Source organism: Channa argus, chromosome 7 (genome assembly GCF_033026475.1).
Source record: "Channa argus isolate prfri chromosome 7, Channa argus male v1.0, whole genome shotgun sequence".
NCBI lineage: Eukaryota > Metazoa > Chordata > Actinopteri > Anabantiformes > Channidae > Channa > Channa argus.
In genome coordinates this window covers 22,457,448-22,479,284 of record NC_090203.1, presented here as the reverse complement: position 1 = coordinate 22,479,284, position 21,837 = coordinate 22,457,448, and the positions used below count along the sequence as shown (strand labels likewise).

The following is a 21,837-nucleotide window of genomic DNA, read 5'->3' as shown; positions in this document are numbered from 1 at the left end:
CATGTCCTCATTTTCACCCTCGGTCAGGCCATTAAGCTAATATCTTACTGGCCAAACTCTGACCATTCCCCCCTACCCTCGCATTTTATTCTTCATTTTGTCCTCACTCCCTCCAACAACCCCCTCTGTTTTGCTCTCATGTCCAGGTGGTGTTTAAAGCTGCCAGCCCAGTGCCATATAAATATTTTAGTGCTCTGATTATTCAGCCTGTTTTAATACAGTTCCATACTATCGGGAGGAAAGATCCTTCACTGAGGCAGAGACCAGCGCCATTACAACAGGTTGACTTTAAGGTGAAAAAACAAGTCAGTGTTGCCTCATTTCAGCGTGTACAACACAGCAGAATAACATGGCTATAAAATGTATAAGGGTGTGTAGTGTGGTGAGTTTAAACACATCACACAAATGTGCAAATCACACTCTGAACTGAACACACGCAGAGTGGCTGCATACACCCAGAGTCACAAACACCAACGTTATAAGAGAGCCAGTAAACTTTCCACTACAGTGGATTTAACAGTCTTCCCCACAACAATGGCACAAAGCATCCATACGTCCTTCCCCAGTGGTTAAGCAACCCAACCATAAAAACAACCTCACTGAGGGATCGTGGCATTTCCCCATGCCGTCTGCTATCTTTCTGGTATGTTCCCTATTACAAATGGTTTACAGTGAACTGAAGTGTTGTATATTCTGTTACAGCTGCGTGCAAAGGCAGCAATGGGGCTTCTTAGTAAAGCTGCCTGCCTATTTGTTTTGGATGCAAGTCACTGTTTATTTAAATATTTATGTAACTTCATTTGTTTCTGAAGCCATCATCAAAACGTGATAGTGCAGCCATGCTTTCTGGAATTGGTGAGGCTAGGAGGCAAGTGAATAGCAAAAAAAAAATTGGGAGAATTCAGAGCTTTTACTCGTCCACCTTTTTCTACTAGCTCTACTAGCATGCTGCATCCACACACACACACACACACACACACACACACACACACACACACACACACTACATTATCTGCCTGCCAGGTGAGCCCCCTAACCAGTAAAGGTAAAAACATTTTTAGGAACACGTTAATAGACTGTGCTGTCTCTTGCGAGGAATGAGAAGAGCACATTGCTTTCTGTACTTCACTGCCATTGCAATTGTCACAGCTTTACATTCCAGTGATCACACACATCACATTTCAATTATTCACATAAAAACATCTTACATGAAACAAGAGCAAAGAAAAGAACCCAGTAAAAGATAAGCAAAAGTGAAGAGTCCTTCTGCCAGACCATGACACAGCACGTGAAGAATGAAAACAAAAAGACACCAAGACCCTTTGAAAATTCCCATGTGAAATCATCTCAACCCAGAACCCCATCCCTCCTGTTCCTCTATCATCTGAAATCACTCCCCTTCCAGCCTGCACATTAATCCACACTATGTCTGATGAACCACAGCTCAACCCCAACATCCCTCTCTGCTGCTCTTGCTTGAACCTCAGAAACCACAGTCACATCCATGAGGGCTAATACCCCAATAATTCATGAAAGCAGAGATGAAATGCAGAAGGACAAATCCGTTCCCCCCAGACCGTTCTGTCTGTCCTGGCCATCAGTGAGTGGTTTATATGGGCTCGTCATTGACTATAAGGCCAAAGACATTCAAGTATAGCACGCAGAATGCCCTACAGACTACAACCATTCTTCTCAGGGGGGCCTACTATCTCATTATTTCTCCCTTTTCGTGTTTTCTTTCCCTACTCAAACCATCATTACCTTGATAAATTATTGACTTTACCAGAAAAATTAAACTATATAAATAACGCCACAATGAAAATATTATCCCCTTCTGAAAAGTGCACGGCAGCCAATAAAAACCTGCCTGACTTCCATCAGGCTACTTGGGCTTGGACTATAGTTATGTATGACCATGCAGTTCTGCATGAAAGCCTCTCATCAGTACACTCTTTTTCATATGTGTACAGTATATATTCATTTCTAACTGCTGTTTCTTTCACCAAGGTATATTAACTTTGTCTTTCCGAGATATTTGCCCTCTCAAACATGAAACATGGACTTACATTCTTGTTCCCAGGCTCAGCTGAAATCAAAGAAAACCCATCGGTTCGGGAATGTTTTGTGAGTAGAACAGCACGCACATCCACCATATATCATTTCCAACCTTGCAAATTAAAAGTATGTACAATGTAAATGCTTCCATTTCTCTTTTTCTGTTCCTGGTCCCCCTAGTAAACAGGAAAATTACATCTAATCCCATCATCTAGACCACTAACAGACAAGCACAAAAACAAAAGTTCTCATTCCAACTTTTGAGAACCATGGCTGCAGGATAGGTTTCTCAGCAAAAGAAGTATGTTCTGAGAGAGCCAACGGCTAATTTTAGGATTGAAAAGAAAAGCCAGTGAGATCATTACTCTGGTAGATGTTAGAGAACAATGAGAAGCTCGGGACTTGAGAGGCTCTCGATCAGAAACACTGTGCTGCAGCCAACAAGAACATTCATTTGGGACAAATAAAGAAAATACTTATAGGCTAGTTTTATGTGAACCAATTTGTGGTGTAATTGTGCGGGCAGAGAGAAATGGACCTTGAACTAAGGAGAAATGAATTGTTTTCAAAGTCGTCGTTCCACAGCCTTTCCTGTAAAGGATAATTACAGTAAAACAACCGTTAACACTTCTGTGATGAAGTTTCTAAGCAACATTCAAACAAATCTATGATGCAAATAAATGAGCAGTCTTATATTTACGTTTTTTTTTTTTTTTTTTTTTTTGTTAATTTTCTAATAAGTCAGAAACTTTAGTCCCTGCTGCCTCGCTGGATATAATTTGACCAGTAAAAAAAAGCCTAATAAATTACCAAATATTTTCAATTTAAAAGGGACAACCGAATGATCAATTATGCTTTCTAACGTGACGGACAGCTAATCTTAATTGCAGACCTGCATGTGTAGCACAACATGAAATATCTTTAATATCTTTTTGTACCATGAGCAGTGTTCAAAGTGGAAGCCTCTGTCAGCCACCGGAACTGGCTTCAGTCCAATTCAGCTAAACCTGGTTCTGAAAGTCTGCAGTGTCTTGTAATATGTATTCTGTTTATTTAACATGTGCAATGACCAAAACCAGAGAGGAAGAGCGACAGAGTGAAATATTTTTGTTGCCAAACAGAGTTGAGTGGATTTGGACCTTGAGATTTGAGCTGGGCAGCCACACGGCCCCAGTATGATATCACCTTGCGCTCAGTGCTTTCTGAGGAAATGATCTGCAGTGAACTGGTTCTGTGTGTCTCTGTACATTTGCCTACATATTAGCAGGCACCTTCCAAAAGCCTGCAGGAAAGTCCCCCTTGATTACTATGAAACTGTAGCTAGGCTGAGTGTGGTAACAAAACAACATAACACTCTTTTTACATCATAAAAGTGCCAGGCATCTGTTCAAATGGCCAATTGGAAGTAGGGACATCAAGCTAGTGCCATTGTTCTAAGGAAGCTTTGAACTGTTAAAAAACACTGACAATGATTTTCTTCCAGTGGACTGTGATTTATTCTGTTAATTCCCAAAGGTGATCTCTGTGGGGAAACCAATAGCTCCAGTGGAAAACTATAGTAATCAATAGGCATGAAAAAAGGCGGCTCTCGCCAATTTATAATCAGGCAGAACAAAACACTACTCTATATCAATGTTCCATAAATCCAGCACATTGGTTCATTTACTCTTATTCGTATTTCAATCCACCATGTAAACTGTTTAAGTATTTTTTCTCAATGATCACTTTAATGCATGGTTAGAGTATACGGTGTCTTAGAGGGGCAAGTGCCAGCCCAGTATGTATCCTGGAGCACAACATCGCAGCACAGTGGACTTAAAAAGGCATCAGTTAAAACTGTATTGCAACGTTGATTTAGTATGTAAAAAACCCTTTGAAAGTAAGAGCCAATAAGAGACTAGTTACAGTATTGAGGCAGCTTGAACTACCATTGTAATGAAATCTAGTACGATGAAAACACATTATTACCACCTGGTGCTTTTAATATTGGGATCAACAGGTACCAACGTGGGACTTCATTTGATACTCATCAGGATGTTTTCAGAAAGGTTAAGTCACTTTTGTTTTAAAAAAAAGATAACTAGGTTAACTTCAATAAGACATATTGTATTGCTTTAACTGAGTAGCAAAAAGAAACAAGGCTAAAGGCTGTGTTTATTTTAAACCTCTGCCAGGTATTAATTTTCAAATTACCGTTCCAACATTCTATTTTACTCCAATCCTGCTGCAACGCCAGCACTAAATACTGTCGCTCTGTACACGCTTAGTGTGGTGTTGGGCACATGTGGGATTATCCTCGCATATCCAATTTATGTTGGAAATCACAATGGACCCTGTACTAATACCACTTGCTCTGGGGGAGGGAATTTCAAAATTGTGAATAACTCAAAAAGGCTCTAGAGACTGGGGATAGATGGGCATCCTCCTTCACCCTAATACATCCCAACGCTAATATGTCTTATTTTCAAGCCAGCTCTTCAAATGCCCACAGCTTTTCTTAAATGGTGACTCAAGGAAGCCCTCAAAAAATCCACGACTGAAGCTAAGGGCTTCAGGGTTGCACAGTTAGTGTTAGTTTACAAAAGAAATAGTGTGATGGCATGTTATGGCATTTAATCTTCTCCCTAAGGTCAACAGCAGCAGCAGTCCAGTTGGCCGGCTGTCCCTGTGGAGCCTGAGCCAGTTTGATGCATTGATTCCCACGCATGTCTATGAATGGCAGCTCAAACACATGGTGGATGCAACTGGCAAATAGCCTGCACATCTATCCGCTGTTTACCTGAACAGATGACTGAAGAATGAAAAATAAAATGTCTGCTCTCAAACCCCTCACAAACCCCTTTGAGTCTCCGGAGAATATATATGCCATCAATAAAATCATATTTAAATTCAACTTTCTCAAATATGTGAATGTTTATGTGGAGTTGCATTAAAATGTTAGTGCTATCAATGGAAAACGATAACTAAAAAAAAAAAAAACATATTTAAAAAGTTACCAGCAGTTTTCCGGAATCAATTAGTAATTTGCCTAAACGTCTTGCTTTATCACAGCTAATGAAACAAAGGTCCATCTAGACACTACATCAACTTTACCATTTAATAAACCACTATAGTGTACTGAGTCAATCTAAGCTAAACAGCTAGATCAGATATCCTGGGGTGAACACACGTTATTAGAAATCGATGTTGAGAGCCTCGCTATGCCGAAAAGGCTTTACAGATGAAATGTCTCCTCGTGACTAGTGAAAGCAAAAGACAGTTTTATGTTCAGCTAACAGTCAACAAGTATAGACATTAAAGCCAAACATGATAAACCAATAACCAGGTTAGAGTGAAGGGCTGATCCTGGCCAGTGTTTGTCTAACATAACCACTAGCTGAGAGTAAGGTCCCTTCATCTCCCTCCTGTTTAAACACCAAGTGCCTTATTCACAGTGTGCTCCACACATGGTAAAGCAATTAATAAATCATCTTTAGAGAGCCTAATTCCAATCACAACATGTTAGATGTCAGCAGCTCTGCTCATGAAGTGACTCGTGACTTGGGGGGGAGGGGGCCTTAATAGGGAAAATTGACTCTAACGGCACTTTGCACATATGTTATTCCCATGACCTTGAGCCATTTTTGGAGCTCTGGTTAACCATGGCTCTAAAGTTTCTCACTTTAGTCACAAATACCCACAATTATGGGGTTAAAACACAAGTGAATTCATTTGTTGGTGGATTTAGCTAACCTGCCTTAGCAACCAGGGATTTTGGCTAAATTCTGATTATAACAACTAATATCTAAAGCACCAATGAATATTATGATGGATCAGTCTACAAACGGTATCTGTGGATCATGTAACCACTCCAACATGGTCAACGTAACACATGGAAATAAAGAACATTAACATTACATTTATCATCCCCCAATTAATCACGGGGACAATGGATTATTAAGAGAAATGAGTTGGAAGAGAACTTTCAATACATGAATCTCCAACAGTGTATCATGTATCACCACAACCCAACAATCCAACAGCCCTGAAAGATGTGAGGAGTTCCTGTTTTTCATTAATGGCCTATGAAATAAAGTCATCTTTGCATAGAGAGAAACAAAAAAGTCAATTGCAGAAAGAATGCATAATTATGTAACAAGGATAAGGTAAACCGGGAGTTGTGGGATGAAGAAGAGAGAGTACCTGCTGAGCCGTAAGCTCCACGGTTGAGTTGATCTGTAGTCTATCAAGATATACAGGGAGGGTTATTGTTTCAGCATGATTAAAACCACAAGGGCTAAATGGCTCGGCCCCTTTCGTATTGCGAATGCGTGCAGGAAACGATTTTTAACTTTTTATTACATGTCCTGCTGTAACACTGCAGCAACTTCCACAGAAGATGCTATTCAGTTTTTACAAGTTCTATTTTAATGTGGAGTGTTGGAGTGTTGGAGATACTCAGTATATGTTTCTGCCTAACAAATGTGACCTAACAATGACATGACATATACAAACAGCCCTGATCTTGCTCGTGCCTCAGGAGAGTTTTTCTGTTAATGCGCTCTCAGTTTTTAAAACAATATTATGTGACAAATGAGCCCAGAGTATGAAGGCTTTAAAATACCTCGGCATTTACAGGTAATCAATGTTTTCTAAGATGTGTTTCTGTTTTGAACCGTTTTATTTTTGCTAAAATTAAAATGATCCTGGAACAGCCCTTGAAAATGCTTTCACAGTAAATTACCTGACAACATTACCAGGGGAGAAAAAAAAGGGGAGAAATTACAGCCAGTGTACTCAAATCAGTTTAGTTTTGCAGTCAAGATACAGCGTGTTGTAGTTTCGTGCTTTATGCTGGAGCAGAGGTGACTGTTTACTGACCACTCCTAATAAGAGAATATATGTTGTTGAGATTTTGGTAAGTTAAAATGCTGTGGTTTGGAAAATCCATTAGTGAACCAGGAGAAAAAGGCAATATGACCTTTGAACTGTACATTTTAAAAGATAAGCAAGGGAAGAATCCTAATGGCCTTTTTTTTTTTTCGGTTCTGAAATGTCAAATGAGCATTTTTGAACACACATAGGGGAATGTCACATGTTTTTTACAGCTACAGAATGACTTCACCCATTATCACTCCTATTGGGAGCATATTTCCCAGGGGCATAAACAGAAGACCAAAAGAACAAACTACCCCTTGCTTGTTTTTCCTGGTTTGTCACTGCAATGCTTTGGCAGTGAATGTTTTAACTGTAAAAATGTTTAGAGGATGTGGTGCCTAAACACGGCCGACTGACAGGACCTTTTAATGTATTCATTTGAAAAAATGTTAATGTGTCGCTAATTTAGTTAAATGAAGATAGCACCGAATTAAATTAATGAAACATCTATAGGGGAAGAAAAGAGAGGTAGGCCAGGCTATTAGGTTTAAAAATAGCTATATGAGTATTAAATGAAAACCATTTCTGCAGCCAGAGAGGCTCTGTGTCGTGTCATGGACAGCTCCTAAAAAGAGACTGCACCAGCCATCCTTCCAGGCATGAGTGTAAGAATAAATGTGTACTGTACAGCACGTGTGTGTACATGATACAAGTTTTAGATAGCTTTTGTGGTCCACAATGCACATGGATTCTTTGGATATATAGGTGTGCATATGTGGACTAAACAATGTTTGCTCTATAAAAAGGGGGGGGGGTCTCAGAGAGTGGAAAACTGGCATTCACGAGGATTCTGCATAGCCATGCCATACTGGGCATCCTGGTCTAACCAAATAAACACTAATATTACCAGACGAGGAAACCAGGGGAGGATATGCCTAGATATGTGGTGTCCTTTCAGAAACTTAGTTATCAGTGAGTTGTTATATGTTATGTAACAACATAGTAACATGGTTTCCTTCCACAGAAACAAGGTTAAACATGGCAAAATATTATTTTTGCTGAAAGATTGTGTACTGAAACATAGAAACAGTGGTAGTTATTGCAAATATCTACACAGATTTATCTACACAAAACACATCTTACAGTAAAAACTGAGACTGGGTGTGTGTAAATTTCAGTGCCGCAGACTTAATGACATTATTCTACAATAGAAAGTGTCATTGGGATATCTCCAATGTTATATGTATGTAAACCTACCTGTGACTGTTTTAGTTTTGACTGGGCTGCTAGCATAGTCTGAAGCTTGATTGGACGGTGGTTTGGCCAGTGGTGTGCTCCCTATCGATACCTCGTCCTCCCTCCTTTTAGCCAAAGGAACCGGACCTGGGTTCTGCAATGATATCAGAGCATGACTTAGCACCTATGAGGTCAGAGGAAAGGAAGTATTGGCTGCAACATAAACATATTTACCTGAAAACAGAGCAAACAACTTTAAAGATCTGGGTTAATTAGGAAAACAAAGTATAAAATCCAATGCAAGACAGAAGGGGAGGCAGAGAGGGAGAGCAAAGAAAAATGCAGTGGAACCCAATAGAGGCCTCCAAGACCAACAAGGACTTGTGACAGCTCCCTGTTTTTTTGAGCAGTCTCCCATGCTGCTGGCAGACCAAATACATACATACAGATCCTGGCTGGCAACGAAACAGCTGAAAGACAGAAGAGTGGAAGGTTGGTCTGAAATAAGGAAACCCCATTAGCATCAGCCAGCAGCACCACCAGGCTATGGTGCAGCTGGACAAGGCCACAGGCCAACAATGTACTGCAGCCTGTGTAAACACACTTATGCATGCACGCATTCATGCTTGCACACTGATGCTGTTCTTTTACAGTGACTGGGTTGGGAACAATTTGCTGGTTGTGGAAAGATGAAGTATTGTCCTCGCCAAAGTGTTGCAACGTAACATGACGTGAATAGAAAACTGTAAGTCAGTAGGTTAGTAACTATAAGTCAGGTAGAATCATTTTCAAGTCACCTTGTGAAAAGACAGTTAGGAGTTCTCAATTTTTCAGGTGTGGCTCAAACAAAACTGTAGAGGCTGCAACAAATACACACAGCTATCACATCTGTACTCTACAGCCTGTCAACATATTGTATACACCATAATGTCAGTAGCCCACTAACTAACTACGGTCTAAGCAGGATCTTGCTCACTAACAAGCTAACATTAGCCTCTGTGAATGTTTGAGATGCAGTTGTCACAATTAACAAACATTCAAAGATATAAACATTTTGAAGACAGGTTGTCCGTATAAAGTAACAACTGAAACTCGCTTGCCTTGAATTTTTTTGTACAGACCTGGATATTTGTCTTTGAGATGCTTAGCTAAGTTTGAGGTATGGCCTCCTTTTGTTCCAAAAGCTCAAAGTTGGTGTAGCAGCCTTTAAAATCTTTGTGCAGCATTCCACATGTTGTTGCATTACCTTTCTTAAGTCTTTTTGTCTGGAATGCTATGCAGGAAAAAGTAAAACTAATAAAATAAAATGTTAAAAAAAAATCACATTCCCCATTGGCTGCAGAAACTACTATGGTTCTTCCATTGAAAGTCTGTTTCACATATGAACTCCAGACAATATCAGGAGAAACCAGTCACGGACTTTATCTGGAGTTGTCTTGACACATTTAACACAGAGAAGGAGATTGTCCAAGTTAGATTTAAAGAGGTACAACATAATAGAAATCTTAGGCTGTGGGAAAAAGTGTTTTGTTTACAGGCCATGGGAGCCATGCATCTAAAAACCGATTTGACAGAAACAACATCAACATGCCCATTCGCTCGCTTTAAATCTTACCGGCTATTACCAGCATGCTGCACGCACAAGCTCATGCACAAAAAACAAACTTAGTACTTGGGAGTCCACAGAATAAAGTCTGGATAGTCTGAAGTCTAATGCCATCACAGGTACAGAATCATTGGCTCTCATGACAGAATCAGAAAGAAACATATACATACAGAGTATACAAACAGTCACTGTACAGTAAGTTTTACCCATTTTTAAGGTTGTGTTAATGTGTTAATGACAAATGCAAAATGGGACAAATTTATAAATATCAGTTTGTACACTTCATGGAAAATGTGCTTGGCCACATTTTAAACGTCTGTGCTAAAAGTAGGTACCTTACCCACTGACCATTGCTCATTCCTGGTGGATGACATAATAAAAGCTAAATCCTTCTACCACACAGTCCAGTGAGTGTGTGTGTGTGTGTGTGTGTGTCTGTGTGTGTGTGTTTGTCTTACCTGGGTCCCTAACAATCACCCTCTGATTTTTCCTGTTTCCTGATCACTTGTTCTCCCTCTGCTCCCTCCTCACTTCCTTGATATATTGTATCTTCCCCTTTTCTGATGTCTCCTCTTTGCTCCAGGCCTAACTAACCCGATTCCTTGGTGTTCAATTTGTTCCTTCACGTTTGTCCTCACCTCTTCCCATGTGTTCTCTGTTCTCTCTATTATAATGAGTGTGTTTATATAAACTTAAGTAACCAGGTTACGGTTGGCTTTCTCGTGGAAAGCTGATTTCTTAAGTGTCATGTAAAGAGGAAAGTTGGTTTCAAAAATTGGGGTAGGGGATTAGGGAAACCTGGTTTCCCAAAGTCCAATTGTGCATATGCGTAACAAAAGGCTCCAGACAGGAACATGCAGCTGAGTAATAAAATGAATGAAAGGAGAAATCCTTAATGGGGTGATGCTGCCTCATGTTTAAAACTAAGGAAACTAAGTCCACCTAAAGTCAGAAAATAGAACTTACACAATGTTCCTGGTAGAAGTTTAAATAAGTAACTTTGCAGTTTTTTTAAAATTCAGACAGTTCCCTTCGTGGATCAGCTGCGGGTCTCTTCACTCCCTCTTGACCATCCCATTCAACATTCCCTCCTTTATCCATGCTGTCTCGTCTAAAGGTGGAATTATAGTACTGCATCCTGCACATACGTGGGTTACATTCGAATGCATCTGCACGTGTTTCTTTCATACTTGCTTGATAAATGTACATGTCCAATAGGGGCATTTTCACATTTAACAAACTTCAATTAGCTGAAAATTAAGAAACAATCTGAAAACGTAAACACATGCACATGTTCTTTGTGTAAACAGTTTACACGTGGAGATTACAATGAAAAGAGAAAGTATGTGAAGCCTCTGGAGTTACCTTGTTTTCTGCAAGTCATTGTTCAGATAAGCATGGGATGTATTTGCAAGAGAAATACACTGTTTTGTTCATTTTTGTCATTGAATAAACATGTGAATATTGGGGGAGATAACAGCCCGTTCGTTTCAGGGACCAAATGGTAAACTAGAAAAGGCAATTTCTGAGGAAATTACTTGGGAGAGCTGTTAAGCTGCAGGAGAGATGCCGATCTCTCAGAAGCTGCCGAGAGTTTACAAGCTTGCACGTTCAAAGCTGCAAACGTGGATGCAAACAGGAAAACGTTAAACAAATGCAGAAGACGATGAGAGATAAATATGGATAAAAGAAAAAAGAAACAAGATGACAAAAACAAAGAAAGCAGTTTCAGGAAAAGTTGAAATAAAAGTTAAAAGAAGTGGAAAGAAACAATAGAAGAAGTGACAAGAAAAAAGGAAGAATAAGTAAGAAGTCAATCAAAAAATAAGACATTCAGAGAGAAGTTAATATATTACAAAGGTAGAGTTCACCACAAACTGTTTTTACCATTTTAATCAGAAAATTGAAACAAGAACACAAAACTTATTTTGAAAAGTGTGTTTCCTGTAGGTAAGTGATGTGTGCTTATGATAGAACTTGGCCTTTTACTGTAGCTGGACATAATTTCAAACTTATTTCACAATTAAGTGGTGTATCTAAAAAGTGCATGTTTTAAAAGTGCATGTCCTGTACATCAGAAATCCATGTTTATGTTAGAACCTGGAAAAAAAAAAAATTGAAAAAAGTAGCAAATGGCTAAGTATAAAAAAACGCTTTTATTTCGAAAGTCTGTTTCCTGTGTGTGTGTGTGTGTGTGTCCAGTGTGTGTGTCCAGTGTGTGTGTCCAGTGTGTGTGTCCAGTGTGTGTGTCCAGTGTGTACCTTGAGGATGAAAATCTGTCAAAACTAAAGTGTTTGGACACAGGTGTAAAGCGGATCACATCACCTGATTCAGCTGTGTCTGTTACCATGGCAACAACGGCTTTGAATCTGCTGAGTCAGTCACATATGCTAAAGACGGGCTGTAAACTGCTCAGCCTTTACCTCACAAAATTTGCAAAATGTAAAAAAGTATTAGTCCTATTGAAAAAACTGAGCAGCAGAAGACTTCACCGAACACAGTAATAGACTTTTTTTGAAGATATTCCATAAAATGAAGTAATAGCACCCATCTCCTAAAAGAAACCTACATTGAATGAAGTTTCTACGGCAAACCCACAAACTATTTCAGATTCCATCATAGTTTGTGTTGGTAACTTTTCTAAATTTTCCTTTTTGGAAAAAAAAGTATATGTACACATCTTAAAACTCAAGTGGGACCCTGTTGCTTTCTAATTAAAAGTACAACCTTTTAGTGGTGACATATTTCATTTGGATGGCAACTCATAACCCCAGTGAAAAGAAACTGAAAACAGAAAGACTGAATAAAGCAGCAGTACAATAATAGAATACTAAAAACAACATACATTTTATATAAAATTAGTGTGAACATCTACTTATGAACTTCTTGGTTCTGGTTCCTTAACTCTTTCGATCCCAACTCCCGACATTATGCAGTCATCTTATTTGATCACATCGGAACCTCTGCACCCTACAGTTACCCTTTGCGGAGTATGTCCTTGTCGACGTTTACGTGCATCAACAGGGAAGTATAATTACGCCTTAACTATCTCATTCCTAATCTTTCTCTGCCACCCTGACCACAACTCGTCAGTGTCCTTTCCTCTGTCCTTCCCAGGCTGTTAACTGGCCTTGCTGAAAGCTAAAAGCCTTGTCTACGGCCTTGAGAAGGTCTTGACAGGCAGCTGAGGTAGGTGGTCTCGCAGAAACACATAGACACAGACAAAGACACACAAACACAAACACTCACACACACACACACACACACACACACACAGAACAGCCAATGTTGTATGGCCTTCACATTGGCTATAGTTCAACTCATAACACGTGTTCACCCACTTACAGGAACAACCTCCAATAGTCAACTCCCTCTTCGTCTGGTTCACATGCAGTGCTTGCTCAATCTGCAACAGGAGGTATTAAACAAAGCAACTTAAAAAAGAGACGAGTGAATACCTGTTGCTGTTGCCTGTTGCTTGCTCTGTGAGGTTGGTACAATAGCCAAGTGCAGAGGACTGGGTCCACGTTGACTGCTATGCCCTGGACACTGACCAGCAGGACTGCACCTGAAAATCAATGCTTTGATAAGATGAGCAGCTCTTAGCAAAAAACTACTATACTAATAACTAACTATAATACTGTGCATCATTCACGACAGTACAAAATAACATTTATCAGCAGTCACTATGCTACTGGTCTACACTCAATAGGATCGACTGTAGATAAGAATGTCTGACTGAAATGGAAACTATGTGCTGCTGATGTTGTTGCTGCAATAATCTGAGCAAAGTAAATCTACTGTATATGGATGTGGTGAAAGTATTGACTTGGGCCGGTTAGGATTAGGTTTAGGAGTGTCAGATACCTCCACTCCTGTGAAGTTTACACTGTGTCCTAATGACCTGTTGGTAGGTATGGAGCTAGCTTGTTGAGAGCTGCAAGGAGCACAGTTTGTTTCAATTTGGCTGTTCAAAGTGGTATCACACTAAGCCAAGAATAACATTTTCTTTTGATAAATTTCTATGAAACTCAACCGTTTCTCTGGGTTTTAGTTTACTCTTAAATAATAATCTTTACCAACAATAAGTGGGCCCTGATGTAATGCATTAGGATTCTAACAATAATGATTCCCATGCTGGCAGGATTAGCACAGGGTCTCTGGCGTGCCGTGGAATGTCCCAGCATGACGATAGGAGGATGTTTCAGCTCTAGGAAGACTTTCAGGAGTTTAATAGGGCTTTGGACAAGAACCTTGTCTTCTGTTTCAGGCCCTCAGGCTAAGCAGGACTGTGTGTATATGTGTGAATGTGTAAATGTCTTTGTGTTTCACCTCTGACAAAGCCTGATTGCTTGTTGCTTTACCCAACATTTAAGTGCCTTTAAAGCATGGACAAAGCACAACTATTAACTCTCCCTTGACACACACACACACACACACACACACACACACACACACACACACAGTTTTGTTCTTCAGGTTCTCCGACTCCATTATTCCCTGGGAACAATGCAAATAAAATAGCTCTAATTTGCTCCACTTTTACAACATTCAGTGATTTGTGGCCTGTGAGCCTGTGTATGTCTGTGTGTTTGTGAAGTAAATGTGTATGACTGAAAGCAGGAGCAATGAAAAAAATGTTAGTGTCACTACTAATACACGTGCGTATGTATAAAAAGTGTGAAGTCTGTAGTGTGTGCATACTGTACATCTACAGTGTGTTGTCGGTGTAGGCAGGGGTGTCAGTGCTAGTGCCTGTGTCTGATCATTATGCACCAGGTGCTCTTTAATCCTCAGTAATGTTTTATTACTGTTACAGAATACTTTCTGGGCAAAGGGAAAACATTCTCTTTGGATCCAGTAAAGCAGACACACAGATCTTCCTCTGTTGTTTTATTTATCTTTCTGCTCTTTAATTATTGGCCACTTTCTGTCATTTTCATTCTTCTGTTTCTCCATTCCCTTACCAATCTTCCCCTACAATTGTCCTTGTCTCCCTAACAACAGCCTTGTCATTCTACATCCACCTCTCTCCCTCTTCTTCTGACGAGGAATCGTAACCTCAGTTTTGTGGCTTGAACTCGTATACCACAGTGTGGCTGCTTAATAGGCTTTGGCTGTGGCTGTAATGCTGGGGCCTGACTTCAAGTGGTTTCATCATAGCCCAGAACAGCATGAGAAGTACAGAATCTAAAAGGCTGGGAATGGGCTCAGCATGTCCATGTAGTGAAGATGTATTCGAGAAATTGAGCTTAAATTGCGGTCTATGCAATACACTGAGCATGACAATCCACATTCAGCAGAAATGAGTCATAGCGCGATAAATCACATGACTTAGTAGATGGATTGTTTATTTAACAGTTATTATAGAGATAAATGAGCAAATAAATGGATTTATAAAAAAAAGGCATGAGCTGCCTTACGGAAAGTTAAACACTGACGAGGACATAAACTTAATTTTTCAGTAAAGTGAACAAATGGAGTCCGGTGAGTAAGCTGAAATAAGTGGCAGTTTATCAGGAGTATTTTCATCTTATTGTGGCTGTGTCTGTTTAGCCTCCATCAGTAACAGCCATGGCCATATTGGTGTATCACAACAGCACTCAAAAAGCTATCCTTTTGAGATTACAGCAAACATTCTTTCTTCCCTCTCTGTGCCAGTCTGACAATAATAGTGAAACAAAGGAAGTGTTGACCTGACTTCGGAGGCTTTGAAGACCGAGGCTTCACCATCCGCACCGTGCGGTTTTTTTGTTCCATCATTGTGTTGACATAACTGCCAGAGTGACACCTCCTTTGAAGCTTCCAGCACCATGAAACAACCCAGCATGCTTAGAAGGTGACCTCGTCAGCAGGCTAACTGTTGTTTTTCTGTTCTAACAAGGTGGCATAAATGTGATGACAATGATAACAAGGGTGTTTTTCTTACTTCCTAAATGATTCCTCAAAAAAGCAAAAAAGAAAGGTGCTCGGTGACTTAGATTCTGTTGTCAGAATGTATGTGCAGGCATCTGTGAGGACACACTTACTTTGGCTCACGCACAGAGGACCTATTAATGTCAAAGGTGTTTTTTTTTTTTGTTTTTTTTTTTCTTCAGTGGCTCAAGACCAGTAGAGTTAAAAGAGAGCACGGTGCTGCTGGTGTTGTTTTACGGCTGTCTGACATCAGACCGCTGCACCACCTCAGGCTAGGTTTGAACATTAGACTAGACTGAAAAACAGGCATTTAACCTTTAAGCCCTGTGTACGCTCCTCTATCAGTGTGTTATTTTCTGGGTCAACAGCCACAGTATCTAGAAACCATACATCTTTCTGTCTTCATGTTGTCTTTATATCAGGTTACAAGGTTTATGCGTGGACACTTGAATGCAAAATCTGCTTTTGTTTAGTCACTGCAAGCATGAAATTCAATAAAATGGGAGTGGTTAGGTCAGTGCAAGTTCAAAATCAAGTCTCACACTAGAGACCAAAGCCCTGATTGGGGTTACAGAGAGCACAACCTCTCAACTACAGGGCCATGACCTCTCTATTAGGGTAACAGACAGGCAAAAAGAGGTCAACCCCCCCAGCCCCACCCCAAGTATACACAGGGGCGGGGAATTCATGTGCTAGCCAACTAATCGCCCCCTCAGAATCGCTTCATTGTTGGACATGAGGCAGTACTGGGACCCTGGGTCCAGCTTCTCTAACAGAAAATAAATAAATATAGCCCAGCCCGCGTCAGCCAGATGACTTCTGACAGGTTTGGTTAATTTCGAAGCCAAGTAGCAAAACAAAACATTACGCCAGCTTGCGGGGCCTACGTTGCCTTTAATTGCTTTTCCGATGAGCTCATGACTAAAAGGTGTCCTGGAGTGAGCCGTGCAGCCCGACAGGTGTTCTACTGCTGCATGTGTCAGTGTGTGGGTCTATAACTCTGCTTGTGTGTCTATGTGTGTGTGTGTGTGTGTGTGTGTGTGTGTGTGTGTGTGTGTGTGTGTGTGTGTGTGTGTGTGTGTGTGTGTGTGAGTGTGAGAGAGAGAGAGAGAGAGAGAGAGAGAGAGAGAGAGAGAGAGAGAGAGAGAGAGAGAGAGAGAGAGACAGAGAGTTGGAGCTGATGACACCACTGAAAAGGGAGCTGTGTGTGGGTGGGAGCAAAGAACAGTGTGTGCAGTGTATATTGTATTATATTATATTATGTGTGTGAGTAACATAAGGAAGTGTTTCTATTTGTATCCATGTGTGTAAGTGTTCTAAGACAGTAAACAGACACTGAACCATGAAGACACACACCACTCTCTGACACACATTCACTGTACTGCTGTCCCCCTGCCATGCTTACAACCCAGCAGCCCCGGGGCAACGCCACCACAGGATCCCAGTGGCTCAGGAAGGACACGGGCAATTTTGACTGGAAACAGATCCCGACCTACGGAAAGCTCGCTCTTACACTGGGCCAACGCAACTTTGTGTCGGAAGCCAGTATGTGTGTAGATTGCGTAAGAGTGTGTGTGTGTGTGTGTGTCTTTCAAAATAACCCAATTGGGTAAGCCTGCAGGTGATAGGCTAGACTGACATCATAAGGAGGGGGGGTAGAGTAACATTAATAGGCAAAAATCTGCACAGTGGTTTTGTGAAAGACACAACAGCACAGACATATAGAATGGTGAGAAAATATTTTAAAATAATATTCCTACTATACATGAATTCATGGGCATGCGTGAGTTATGCACCGACTACAAGAGCAGGTCTCCATGCAAATGACATCCTGTAACGCCTATATTTCACATAGAGCCAAATTAATCTTTATTACATCAGTCTGATGAATCCATTTAGCTTGACATACATCCAACCTGGATGTTGTACATACTAATATGCATTTGCATACGGAGAGCAGAATGCATAGCTTGGTTTTGTAGTTAGCATATGGGCTGTATCTCATCCAGAGACATGAAATCTATCTAACTTTATAGCATATTGACACACTGCATAACACTGACCATGCTGCAGCACTCATGTCTGTATGTGTGGGCAGGCATGTCACTATGTTAATGAGAATATTTATATTTGAAAATAGATTAAATATTAAATATTTCATTAGCAGTACTAAGATACATTTTTGGCTGATGCATGGTTTTTGACTTTATTTGAACAAGTCCTGCTGAAATGTGATCAAATCAATTATTCAGTCTCTGTGCATTGGGAACAAATTCTAAAATATTGTCGCAAATTGCTTAAAACCTACCACACTAAACTCAAGTATGGGAAAAATGGTCCTAGGCACATCACTACTATGTACTGTAGACCAGCAGTGAGGCCAGATGTGAGGTTTGAAGCGGCAGAAGACCAGCTTTGTTCAGCTCCAGATGTTGATAAGACTGTATAGTCACACATATCTCCCTTCTAGTTGACTCCTAGCCTTCATAAATTCACATCAACTCCCATGGTGTTGAAAAGACAACCAGATACTGCTGCCTGTACCCCTGCTGAAACCCAAGCAGCCCCAAATTGGAATATTACAGCTGTTATCTCTCTTCCTATCTGCTCTCTCCTACACCCTTTCTCTGATATGCCCATAAAAACACACTCTAGTCTACTGTCTTGCTCACTTCCAATTACACCGAAGGAAAATGCTTAAAGTCACGACCAAATGTGACCTGGCCCTTGTCAGCAAGATAACTAGCCTTCTTAATGAGAGACAAAACAGACTTGGTCCTGATTGCACTAATGTATCATTACCATATCCATCACGAACATACAGTGCACTGTGTGAACTCTAAATGAGCTCTAGTGTAATGTAAGGGGAACAGAAGAGACACTTCTGAGCTCATTAAAATAAACAGACTTCTGCTTCTGCTGCTGCTTTCCCACAGGCAGTTTCAGTTTTGCATAGTTACCTTGAAAACTCCTTATCACTGCTATCATTCAGCTGGCTCATGAGCTTACACTACAGTTCAAGCGGAGTTCTCTCATTTTGTCATGACGAGTGAGGGAGTCAAGCAATTTAATGTCCGTCATTAGCTGGGATTGTTTCCAAGTATTTTAATAAAAATTTCATTGTAACACGTAGAACAGCTTATTGCACATGGCAAAATTTGAAGTTACTTGATTTTGCAATATTGTTTCTTATACTCTGGAGGCCAATGTTCACGAAGAATTTATGCCAATAAAAAACAGAGGAAATACTTTGTCAAATACATAACAATGCAGATATGTCTTCATAAAAATGGTAACTGCTCGAAGAAGAATAAATGCTTTTCCTGTGAAAAAATGTGTTTGTGGGAAACTGAAAATCACAAATCAAAATGAACACAGAGCAGAAAAGGAACATGTTATACACTGTAGCATACAAATAGGCAATGGAGCATGAGAAATGATGAAATGTAATACCTGCCTCTCTGCGTGTAACTACGGGTATTACTACGTTAACTTTTGGTGTACTTTTGTTTGACTGTATTACACACTTGAAATATGCCACGCTTTGCAATCAGAGAACATGCATGCCTTATTTTGTAATCTTTTCTGGGTTACCCTGGAACCTCGGGTTTGACGTGGACTCCAAACAGATCAGGTGTAGTCTAACGGTGTAGTTTGAAAGTGGAGGTCCTACAACAGTTGTGTAAATCAAATTAAATCAAATGCATAAAAGAAAACTCATATTGGTTATTATCTACCACTAATTTGGGTATTGTACAAAGATTACATAATAAATGCTGTTTAAGCGAAGAGCAGTGTACAAGACTTTTGACATTAATTACTAACGTGCCCTTCCATCTCTCTGCAGAATCTCTGTTCCCTCAACTTTTCATCTTAGCTATTTGTCGGGCTCAGTAGACTTATTAAGTATCCTAATGACAGATCAAGATCCTCGGACTGAGATTTGGGGTCACTTAGAAAGTCGGGAATGGTACACAAAAGAAAAATCTGCACTCCAACATGCTCTGAAAATGAACCCACACCTATACCTATTTCATATATACAAGTTCTCATCTCAAATCCAAATTCAATTCCAGTCATATACTTCCATCTAGATGTGAACTAACAAACTGTCTAGGTAAGTAGTGTGCATGTGCAAGACAAAATAAGTTTGAGCATGTGTGTTTTTGCTCTCTATTAACCTCAATAACTATCACTGTCAGCCTCTTATAGACCCATGAATGGGATTTTGCACTCTCTCTCCAAACTGACAGCAGAATAATAATAAATACATGAATTGGGTGGGGAGAAAAAGATAGGAATGTAGCTAGATGTTGATATGAAATAGCTAATATCTCATACACCCCCTTTTCCTACTGCCTCCCTCTCTTTTTCTCAGTTTCAGTCTCTGTGGGTCCCTCTCAGTTACCACTCTTACAATCCACCTCATCCTCTTCTCGGTTGCCACAGTAGATTGAAGATTACTCCTCTAAAAGACATAGCTTTAAGTGGTTGCACATTTGAACCATTTAGCAATTTGGTCTAATGGTTTCAGGATGAGCTATTTTAACTGCTACGAAGGGACTAAAGAATAGAGGGATGAAGGGGTGCATAGTATGATGAAAGACTAGTTCTGATTGGCTGGATTTCCTTCTGCGGGAAGGGGGTCACTGTGGTGTCAATGCTACATGGGATGAGCCTGAGCTTGAATAGAGATAGGATGATTACATATCAAAAATTAGAAGCTAGCAAATAAAAGAAAAAAGGTGGAGGGAGGAATTGCTGTTTCTCGTGAGTCTAGATGACACAACTATGACTGTGAGGACATGTTCACCCTGTCCTCACATCTTTGAAGAGCTATTGTTAGGGTTAGGTAAGAGAACTTTTATGACTACAGAAGAGGACAATCGGTTTTGATCAGGGGAAGGCTCTGGTTGTGGTAAGGCATTTAGTTGTGATGGCTGAGGTAGGAGTAAGGGGATAGGTAATGTATTATGTCAACGAGTGTTATTACAATTACAAAGACAGACATGTGCGTGTGTTTTTTCCAGAAACTTCAGGGGAGCTCCTTTGTGTCTTTAGCCTGTTATTAGCCACTGTTGAATGATGCCATGGTTTGAACTCTCCCACTGACACCAAATGCCAAGCGTGTGTCTTTCTGAGGATGTCACTCCTGTCTGTAGAGACTGATGAGAAGGAGGATGTGTTCATGTCTATCAAGGTTGTACTAAATGCAGTCAGACATCAAGCACACAGACGGACACATCCTTGTGCATGCACATACAAATAAAGAAAGCTTGGAACATCCAAACTGCTATCAGCTGCCCTATATTAACAAACTATGGCATAAATGCAGTGATGAGTCAGCTACTCTAAACACACTTGAAGAGCTCCCCAGACTGCCATACTGCAGACAAACAGCAAAAATTAGGTGGAGGAGGAGACAGTGGGGACGTTTAAGTGAAAGGAAAAAGGGATGGAAAGCAGAAAAGATATATGGGGGGGGGGGGGTGGCAAGAACAGTTCTTTTAAGGGTAATCTTATTCTTCAGCCTCTTATCTCAATGTTTTAATCCGGACACCGTTATCTAGAGGGACAAACATCAACTCTTGGTCCAATTGTCTCTCTTCCTTCCTAGTTGTACACTTGTACACATTCCCTCATGAATATGTCTACATGAAGACATAAACACACCGTGCTGATCCAAACAGTACACATTCAGCATGCAGATGCCAGGCAAAACTAGAAGAGTGCAACATGGAATTTCTTATGTAGACCGTTTTTCATCTCACAACACCACAGCACACCTCCTCATACATGCAATGCTCAGACAGTGAGAGCAACAAAGGCCAACTTGACAGCAATCCATCTCCTTTCTTGTTGGACATCTGTTGGCTAATAAACAATGTGAAAATGATGTCTTTGGCCATGGCCCGAGGTGATTTTAAAAAAAACCCAACATGAATGTCTTTATGGAAATCTGAAACTTGCTGAAAACCTTCACTGTCTAGACTCTTGAGATTCACAACGGAAAGATTTCTTTTTTTTAACTTCCCACCTGAAGAATCAGTGTATTCTGAGTGAATTCATGTAATCTGATAGTAGAAGAGGAATTAAAGAAAACGAGAAACTGTTTTTGCCATAGGACCTGGAGCACTGCTTATCACAATTAATCTATCATATTTCCA

At 40.3% G+C, this 21,837-nt stretch overlaps 1 protein-coding gene across 5 annotated transcripts in view; it reads right to left on the bottom strand.

The window, feature by feature from the left end:
• The window catches only part of LOC137130040 (intermembrane lipid transfer protein VPS13B-like), a 298,799-nt gene that overhangs the window by 170,363 nt on the left and 106,599 nt on the right, over positions 1–21,837 (bottom strand). For all 5 annotated transcript variants that reach the window (XM_067509626.1, XM_067509627.1, XM_067509624.1 and 2 more), the window contains exons 20-21: positions 13,213–13,322; positions 8,170–8,302 (exon numbers count right to left, since the gene is read on the bottom strand). In XM_067509626.1, the coding sequence (XP_067365727.1) occupies positions 8,170–8,302; positions 13,213–13,322 (243 nt within the window). The remainder of the gene's footprint in view (positions 1–8,169; positions 8,303–13,212; positions 13,323–21,837) is intronic.